This window comes from Apis dorsata, unplaced genomic scaffold (genome assembly GCF_000469605.1).
Source record: "Apis dorsata unplaced genomic scaffold, Apis dorsata 1.3 scaffold_165, whole genome shotgun sequence".
NCBI lineage: Eukaryota > Metazoa > Arthropoda > Insecta > Hymenoptera > Apidae > Apis > Apis dorsata.
Genome location: NW_006263454.1, coordinates 535864 through 545477, shown reverse-complemented (window position 1 = coordinate 545477; position 9614 = coordinate 535864). Strand labels below are relative to the sequence as shown.

The 9614-nt window shown below is 24.0% G+C and overlaps 3 protein-coding genes across 4 annotated transcripts in view; 1 reads left to right on the top strand and 2 right to left on the bottom strand.

The window, feature by feature from the left end:
• LOC102675002 (excitatory amino acid transporter 3) overlaps positions 1-4857 on the bottom strand; it is a 5293-nt gene extending 436 nt beyond the window's left edge. The window contains exons 1-10 of one of the 2 annotated variants that reach the window (XM_006613916.2): positions 4662-4857; positions 2124-2390; positions 1549-1732; positions 1443-1485; positions 1316-1355; positions 1042-1228; positions 735-968; positions 465-656; positions 272-406; positions 1-171 (exon numbers count right to left, since the gene is read on the bottom strand). In XM_006613916.2, the coding sequence (XP_006613979.1) occupies positions 24-171; positions 272-406; positions 465-656; positions 735-968; positions 1042-1228; positions 1316-1355; positions 1443-1485; positions 1549-1732; positions 2124-2379 (1419 nt within the window). In that variant the 5' untranslated portion in view covers positions 2380-2390; positions 4662-4857 and the 3' untranslated portion in view covers positions 1-23. Of the gene's footprint in view, positions 172-271; positions 407-464; positions 657-734; positions 969-1041; positions 1229-1315; positions 1356-1442; positions 1486-1548; positions 1733-1974; positions 2391-4661 lie in introns of those variants that run through there. The other variant, XM_031509605.1, reaches the window with a different exon arrangement.
• Positions 3586-9614, top strand: part of LOC102675268 (cactin) — a 14259-nt gene continuing 8230 nt past the window's right edge. The window contains exons 1-4 of the mRNA XM_031509644.1: positions 3586-3884; positions 8062-8479; positions 8562-9403; positions 9493-9614. Coding sequence (XP_031365504.1) covers positions 8244-8479; positions 8562-9403; positions 9493-9614 — 1200 coding nt within the window. The 5' untranslated portion in view covers positions 3586-3884; positions 8062-8243. The remainder of the gene's footprint in view (positions 3885-8061; positions 8480-8561; positions 9404-9492) is intronic.
• Positions 6302-7920, bottom strand: LOC102675129 (cyclin-dependent kinases regulatory subunit). The gene is made up of 3 exons (XM_006613917.2): positions 7711-7920; positions 6943-7070; positions 6302-6803 (listed from the first exon to the last, which is right to left on the bottom strand). The coding sequence occupies exons 1-3, from the start codon at positions 7764-7766 to the stop codon at positions 6748-6750; spliced, it is 240 nt and encodes a 79-aa protein (XP_006613980.1). The 5' UTR covers positions 7767-7920; the 3' UTR covers positions 6302-6747.

Sequence of the window (9614 nt, the reverse complement as noted above, 5' to 3'; positions counted from 1 at the left end):
TTAAAAAAAAAAAATTAAAAAATTTATGCTTCTGTTTTTCTCACTCTGGCTAATTCAATTGTTTCTTCTTGGAGATTTGCACTTGCTTCAAGTTCTTTTTTACTCAAATGTTCAACGACATAAGCTCCAAGTGCATCACATATAACGTTTATTGTTGTACGAAAACGATCCCTATAAATATTAATTTAAAATTTGATTATTTATAATAAATATAAATATATATAAATAATATAAAAATATATTTACTAATATTATAGAATAGACAACTTACAGAAGCCAATCTACGGCAATAATAAGTGTTACATCTTCAGCAGGTAAACCTACAGTATCTAATACCATAACCATTGTAACAAGACCAGCTTGTGGAATGCCAGCAGCTCCTATACTTGCTGCAGTTGCTGTTATACTGCAGAAATATATTAAAGTTATTAAAATTTTAATGAAAAATTTAGTTTAATAATTACCTAACACCAATGACATTGCCAAAAGACAATGGAATTTTTCTAACTTGAGCTATAAATATTGCTGCAACAGCTTCATATAATGCAGTTCCATCCATATTAATAGTAGCACCAATTGGAACAACAAATCTTGTAATTCTAGGATCTACACCTATATTATCTAAACATTGTATTGTTACTGGCAGTGTAGCAGTGCTAAATTCACAAAAATAAACTTGTCAAAATTTTTAATATTTTTTATATTTATAAAATCAATTAAATCATGCAACTTACCTTGATGAAGTACCAAATGCAGTTGCTAAAACTTGACTCATTTTAGCTATCATTCTAAATGGCAATTGTTTAGTACAAATGAAAAATATAAGAGAAAGTGTTCCACACCCATGAATAACCAAACCTAATAATACTGTAATAAAATATAAGCTTAGTTGTCCAGCAATAGCACCAATATCTTCAATTTCTAAAAGTTTTGATATAACAAGAAAAAGCACACCAACTGGAGATATTCTATGAAAAAATAAAATATTTAGATACATTTAATTTAAATTAAATAAATAATATATTATATATAATTTTTTACCGTATAACCCATTTAGTAATAATCATAGATACTTCAGATAAAGTATCAAAAAAATTTAAAAGTGGTTTTCCTGGTTCACCCATTTTACTAAGAGCTATTCCAAATACAATTCCAAATATAACTAAGCCTAAAGTATTTGTGCCATCTGCATATTTATGAGATATTTCCCAATCTTGTATGTTACTTACTAAAAAATAAAATATTTATTTATTTTGAAATAAATAAATATTTTAATTATTAATAAAATTACCATTGATTCAAATATAATATTTACCTTCTGTTTTATTTTTAGGCTCTATTAATACAGTACGATACTAAAGCATATAATGCAAAATTAATTAAAACTTTAATTAATATTTAGAATAGAGAATTAATTATTTTTTATAGCAAAATTAATATACCTGAGCAATACAAGCTTGTACAAGATTTGGTGGAAATACATTTCTAAAAATAAAATTTTATAAAAAATTTATATAATTCATATAATTTAAATATTTGTTATCATACCTAATTAAATCTAATATTGTATCTGTGGTTGTAATATCTTTAGTTGGTGCTATATTCTCTTTTGCAATCATACCACTTGCACTGAACTCTCCAGGTCTAATAATTAAGACTAAAATTATGCCAAGAATTACAGCAGATATTGTTGTTGAAGCATAATAATAAATCGATCTTATACCAATCTTTCCTATAAATTGAATAAATTTAAAAATATTATTTTTATACTTTTAATTATATCTGATATATTATATACTAAAATTGTCATAATTAAACATTTAAACAAGAAACAATTCGAACATAAAAATTTTATTATTGAGAAAAAAATAATTCTAATTTTTTTTTTTTTGATTTTTAAATTATTAATACTTATATAATTAAAAAAGAATGAATATGTTATCACAATTGTTCTTGTTTCTTTCTCTCTCTTACCAAAAGACAAATCATACCAGAAAATACTAGTAATCTGTGTTACTAAACCAAACACGTAAACAAGTTTACGCGCCCACGCAATCGATTCGTCATAAGTAATCACTTGTTTGAAAAGTTTTTTACAAGAGGTGTATGTTTTTTTTAATTACCGGATAAATTAAGATCCAAGCCGCCGATCGCGCTAATAATGCTAGCGACGATTAAAGGCAATATAAGTGCTTTTAACATTCTAAGAAAAATATCCCCCGGAAATTGAATGTACATAATTTCGCGCTTTGTCCACGGTTCATCTTTCACATTTCTTAAAATCAAACCAAGAATAGCACCTATTACAACGGCGATTACAGTAAGCATTGTCAGCATATTTTCTGACATGCAACTTTTCCATTTTTTTGGATGTGCCATATCTTTTTATTCTAAAAAAAATTAATAATATAATATTTTTAGTATGTTATTATATTAAATCAATCAATATCAATATAAATTTATTACATAATAATTTTCAGAAATATATACATACATTGTATAAATTGTTTTACTAATATGAATATAAAATATTATATTCGAAGTTTTAGTAAAAAATATGTAACATCGAAATAACATCCTAATATGAATTAGTTTTATCAGCTTGTCGAAATCTAATGTCATCCTCATAACTCGGATCCATATTAAAATATTTGCATATGTATAGAAGACTGTGATAAGACTGACATGTGTGAAGTAAAATTATGGATAAAAAGATATAATTGAAACAGAGCATTTCAGATAGAAGAGTATTTTACGCGAATCATAGCAAAGATTTGCAAATACAGGTAAATAGAATGAATCAATCTTATATTAATAAATGTTTCTAAATTATGATGATCAATTCTTCTATTATTTTAGTATTATAATTATACTGTTTATGTTATACATATTGTTCTATAATTAATATATTTATGTTCCTTGTTATTTTTATTGGCCATAGATTATCAATGTTTTTTTTAATTAATGATTTAACTGATTTAATTATCAATCACATATATATATATATAAATCATAATTATTTATGTATATTTTAAATTTTATATGAATGCAAATGAATTTTTGTAATTTTTAGTTAAATTTTTTTTATTAAAATATTTTAAATTATTATTTAAAACAATATTTGTAAAATATCCTTCATTCTTTGCAAAATATTGATTTGAAATGTAATTACAGAGATTTATACTTATTCAGATAATTGTAAAGTGAAAGAAAGAAAAAATAATCTACAAGGAGTGTTATAAGATTCATTGATCCTGCATAGAATATTAAATGATGCATAATATAATTATATAAATAATATAAAATATTCATAAATGTTAATTGTCAATTTAAATATTATTCATATTTCTCATTGTATATAACTATCATCTGGCAACATCAATTAACCCTAAAAGTATGATATTAAGTTCATGTTTATTCCCTCATTTAAGCAACATCCGGTATCAAATAATTGTATCATAAAAACTATTATGTAATTAAATCTATTAAAATTTATTACAAAATATTGTTTTTTAAAAATATCCAATTAATCAATAAGATTAATTATAAAAATATATATTAAAACGACGAATTTCTTCATTTGTGCTGTATATATGCATGTATGTATATCTCGCAGAAACTGGTATTAACCGGTTTAAACTGTCCTGGAAATCTGCCTTTATGTTTCATCCAACAAAATTGTATACTATAGAAAAATTTATAATTATTTTGTGTTCGCGCGGCAAAAGTTTTTATATTGAGATTTATATCTATATATAGATGAAAAAGAAAGATAGAAAAACATAAAATATGATCAAAAATGATCTCGCATTGACATTTTCATTAAGTGTGATTAAAGATTTGATTTACATGCACCTCCGGTTAAAATAAATGGAAGAAATACGGTAAGGATCAAACACATGTTATTTTTGTTTGTAAGTCGAGTATGGCAAAAGTATCTGTATGAGAAGAAACACAAGACATTCTATGATATCTGAAATATAGTCGATTTATTATTCATGAAATGAACAAAGAAATGTAATAATTATGGATTCATTATGAAGTGCGTATGAGTAAATCTAAATAAAGATGTTTAATGCATAGATAACATTATGACATACGTATAAAAAAAAAATTTTATATGAAAAAAATTTTGATTTAAAAAGTTCTTTCTTTACATTAATATAACAACAATTAAAAAAATCATTTTTTATAAACCTATTTAAAAATTTTTTTTCTTTAATAATAATAGTATAATTAAAAAATATTTTAAGATATATTCAATTTCAAAATTGAATTTAATCAAATATGTTTTGTCACATTTCTGCGCGGATAATTTAAATTTCTGTTTACGCACGTGGACTGAATGTAAGATATTAAATCGTTCAATTTTTCTTAATAATACAATAAATATATGTGACAATACCCAATGGGAAAAGTTATAAGTATAATCTGTATAAATATAATAATTAAAATTAGAACAAAGAAATGAGATATAATTTTATTTATTTTTTAATTCCTGTCACATTGTTTAAATGTTAAAATTAAATTATTACAAATAAATTTTTCAAAAACTATTTTATTATTGAAGAATAATAAAAATTTTAAATGTTACATACTTTCATTCTTGCAAAAAAAATATTGCACATATATCTTGCGTGTTTGTTAAAAAATTGACTTACCTGATAAATTGGATCTATATACAATCGTGATCGTCGATAAAAGAAACTGCGCGCAACAATGCGATCGAATCACGTTGTGTGCCTACTAATTTTTGAATTGGGATGCTGAACACGTTCCGATTTAGAGTACGCGAAAAGTCGTTCTTCCCGCGAGCGCAATCGTCGTACTATCGTTGCGCTGTTCTCGAGAAGTACCGGCTAACTCATGAGAACAGAGCCCTTCGCATCATTCGGATGTAACGTGTGTGTCAGAAATCAACTATCTCTTTCCCTCTCCATCACCTTTTTCATTTCGTATTTTATCTCTTTTCCATTCTCTCTTTTTATCTTTCTCTGTGCCCCGCCGTTCTTTTGCCCCCTTTCACCGAACTCCGGCTATACGTCCTCCCTCCTCGTTGTTTTTATTCCAATGCTATATAACTGGAGATCCTATGGTGAACGCGCGCGCACAACATATACGCGATTTACGAAATCGCATGTATTTTATTTACCTCACATTCGAAACTTGAATGAATGGTTATACCATATATAGAAAACAATTATTATACATTCATTAATTAATAAATGTATAATAAGTTAAATCATAATTATTACGAAATACTAGTTATTTCTGGGCGAAACTGTTAATTATAAAAAATACATCATATAATACATTTTTGACTATATAATATATAATATTATATATATAATTTGATATCTTAAATTTAAAATAAATTAATTTTATTATTCGATGAATAATAATTTAAGTTTTATTTAGTTAAATTATATATATATATATATATATTTTTTAATCTTAACGGATTGTTAATCATTTGTTTCCTTGTTGCAAGATATAAAAGTTAACGAAATTATGTAATAAAAGTGAAACGAACTGAAGCATACAACATATGTCAGGCCATAAATGATTTAATTAATGTACAATTTACAAAAATTAGTGTGAGAATTACTTGACCGCTAGGGACGATGTTTGTATAATTAGATTGAGGTCAGTCACGTGATTGTTTTAATCATTTTGCCCCTCCATTCTCGAATATTCGGCTAAATTTGTTTTATTTTTTTTGTCATTCAAGAATATAAATGAAGAAATGTAATTTTTATCAATGTATCTTCATTTATATTTTACATTTATTTTTTTAAAATAATTGTAAAAAACAAAAAATACAAAAATATTAATTACAAATATTTATTTAAGAACAGACAATACAGATATTATTTATTAAAAATAAGTGAGTCATGTAATACTTAGTCATAAAAATTATTCTTGGAAAATACTAATAAAATAATGTTGCAAGCAATATAATTAGAGAGCTGATTTCGAAAAATATTATATGTAATATAAATGCATTATATAATTCTGAATGATATAAAAAATTGTATGGCAAGATACTTAACACAGAATTTAATATTTAATTACTAATATTCAAATTTCAAATTAATATTTATGTAATTAATGAATTTAAAAACTTAAAACTTTTTTTTATATTATTCTTGTTAAACATAAGAAATGATTATCCTAAGTATATAATACTAAAATACTTCATTAATTAGCACATCTATGCAAGGCACTTCAATTACAAAAATATGATAATTTTCTTTATTCTCAATTTTATGATAGAATAATTGATTCTATCTTAGAGCTATGATTTTCAGAAAAAATCAAAATACTCACATGTTTTTTTTTAGTTGTATTAAAATACCATAAATTATGATAAATCCAAAATATAAGTACTATTTAAACTGTTATTAAGAACTAAAGGATTCTATAGACATATGTACAGAACACTTCTGTTGTTTTTGGAATGATATATTAAAGAGAAACATTAAGATAATGAATCATATTATTATTATTATTATTATTATTATTATTATTATTATTATTATTACCATAAAAAATTTAGAAGAATCAAAATTATTTTTTTTTTTTAAAAGCAGTAAATTTTTAAATATGAATATATGTGAATTTGACCATCATATTAATATTGATTTTAGCAATTAATGAGAGTTTGTTTTGTAGTTGAATTGTTTCATGAATATTAACAATGATCTGAAACAGTATTTACAAATTGTTACAGTGGAGTCAATATAATTAATTCTCTGGTGGTGGAGATGTTATTTTTCTTTTAAAGAGTAAAATATGCGGTTCTGAAAAAAATATTTATCAATTAAATAATATATATATATATTATTTAAAAATTTTATTTCCAATTACAATTTAAAATAAAAAATAAAGAACAATAATAAATTTTGAATGTTATCAAAAAAATTCAGCAAATAGACATACCTGGTTTATGAATCATGTAATGAACCCAACCTTGACTTTGTTGAACACCCATAGCTCTCCATTCCTGTTCGGAGAGAAGATGAGTAGTTGGAACTGATTTGACCATTTCTTTTGGCAGTACTACATGTCTATACAATAAAAGAAATTATTATAATATTTATTACTAATGATTTTTTATTTTGTATTGAATTTTTATATTTATATATATATTAGTTATAAAATGATAAAAGTTACAATAGCAGTTTTTCTAAAAAAATTGAATAAATTATTCTCAGTTAATATTATATAAAAAAAGTATTTGTAACATATTGTAAAATATGTTTATTAGATAATATCTTTATAATTAGATAATATATTTATAATTAAAAATTTAGTTATTTAATTACTATATGATTATTATCATTATTTAACATTTTTTAATATTTTTTAACTTTAGAAATGCAATTTCTTTAACTTCTAATTACAATTCAATATCAATTAAAAATGAATAAGTTAGTAAAGTAACAAAAGAACATACCAGACGGCCATTTAAACGATACGTTATATCTGCATCCAAAAATTGGACAAAGAAGTTATCAAATTATGCATATAAAATATAGTAATATGAATTCTCTATTATCAAGTATCTTAATTGAACTATTTAAAAAATATAAGTATAAATATATATTCAAAGAATGATATCTGCATATAGACTAAAACAATTCAAAATGGCACAATTGACCAAAATCGAAATCTAAATGAACCATTATGTATTGCTATTATACGAACCTATATTCATATTTATCATCGTAGTATTTATCCGAATAATACATCTTGTGAGACATTTTGATTTACTTAAAAATGTCACAAATTCTTGAGGCAATTCACCACTAAACACTATAAAATGCTACTATATATTTTGGAAAACCTTCCTTGAACAACGTACGCTCACACACAAATTTGAAAGTTTAACGGATGTAACATTAAGAAGAGTAGAAGATAGATACTCACTAGTCGTTGACAGTTAATTGAAGAAAGATTTTATAAAAAATAAAAATAATAATTAAATGATTTTCATAATTTTATTGTAATTTTATAACTACTAAGTTATTTAATATTTATTGTATTTAATTGTGTTAGATTACAAATGCAAACGGAAATTTGTACGTAGTAAAACGGAATCAACATTTTAAATTCAATAATGGCGTCTATACCGTTACTGCATTATTATTTGTGAGGTTAAGCATCAAATTAATAAATTAATAAAAATTATAATACAAGAAATTTTATAAGAAAATATAATAATTAAATCTTCGTTAAAAATGGAGAAATATTCTCATAGAAAAGATTGTGAAAAATTAAAGAAAGAAGATAAAAATCGATCTAAATATAAAGATAAGATTTCTCATAGTGCTAATGAAAGTGATTATGATCGTCATTTTAAAAAATCAAAATCGAGACATAAATCTAAAAATTCAAAATATAAAAAATCTAAACATAGAAATTTCTCTGAATCATGCGAATTTCATAAAAAATCATCGAAAAATAAAAAAAAAAGGTAAATCTTCAAATGCATTTTGAGGTTAGGTAGATAGTTATAAAATTAAAAGTTTATTTTTTAAAGTTTTCTTTTATTATAGATCATCATCATCGTCATCTTCATCCAGTTCAAGTGAGTTTAGTAGTTCATCATCATCTAATTCTTCATCAGATTCTACAAAGCTTTTAGAAAAGCTTCAAAAGCAACGTCAAAAACAAATTGAGGATAGAAAACGTCAAAAAGAATTAATGAAAGCTACAGAAACACCAGAAGAAAAAAGATTACGTCGTTTGAAAAAGAAAGAAGCTAAGGAACGAAAAAGAAAAGAAAGAATGGGATGGGATAATGATTATTTACATTATACAAATACAGATAACCCATTTGGTGATGGAAATTTACTTTCTACTTTTGTTTGGTCTAAAAAACTTGAAAAAGAAGGTTTACTTGGTGTAAGTAGAGAAGAATTAGAAATTAGAAATAGACATAAACAAGAAGAAAATAAAAGAGAATTAGAAAAAGTTAAGAAAAGAAGGCAAGAAAGAGAACTAGAGAGACAACAAAGAGAAGAAGAAATGACAATGCTACAAAGAGGAAAAGAAGCTGCTCAGTTGGAACAATGGGCCAGACAAGAAGATCAATTTCATTTAGAACAAGCAAGATTAAGATCACGTATTAGAATACAAGATGGTCGTGCAAAACCAATTGATCTTCTTGCTAAATACATTAGTGCAGAAGAAGAGGTTGATGCTGTAGAAATGCATGAACCCTATACTTATTTACGTGGATTACATGTGAAAGATTTAGAGGATCTCATTGAGGATATTAAAGTTTATAAAGAATTAGAACGTGGTAAAAATTTAGATTATTGGAATGATATTACAGTAATTGTTGAAGATGAGTTGCATAAATTGAGAAAATTAGAAAGATCAGAATATGAAGTTGGTAAGTACTTTTATTTTTTATATATTATTTATTATATATAAAATATATAAAAAATTTAAAAAAGATATTAATCTATCATATTTTTCTAGCTGTTGGTAGAAGAGAAGGAATACATGAATCAGTTGCTAAAGATGTAACTGCTATTTTTAAAGGAAAAACAGCAATACAATTAGAAGCTTTGCAGTTACAAATTGAAGTAAAAATTACAGGA

Excerpts from the sequence above, each read along its gene's own strand:
- LOC102675129 (XM_006613917.2), bottom strand. The coding sequence starts at position 7,766 with ATGTCTCACAAGATGTATTATTCGGATAAATACTACGATGATAAATAT. Across the intron at positions 7,071-7,710 it reads GATGATAAATATGAATATAG|ACATGTAGTACTGCCAAAAG; the intron begins GTTCGTATAATA and ends TTTATTGTATAG. Across the intron at positions 6,804-6,942 it reads TTACATGATTCATAAACCAG|AACCGCATATTTTACTCTTT; the intron begins GTATGTCTATTT and ends TATTTTTTTCAG.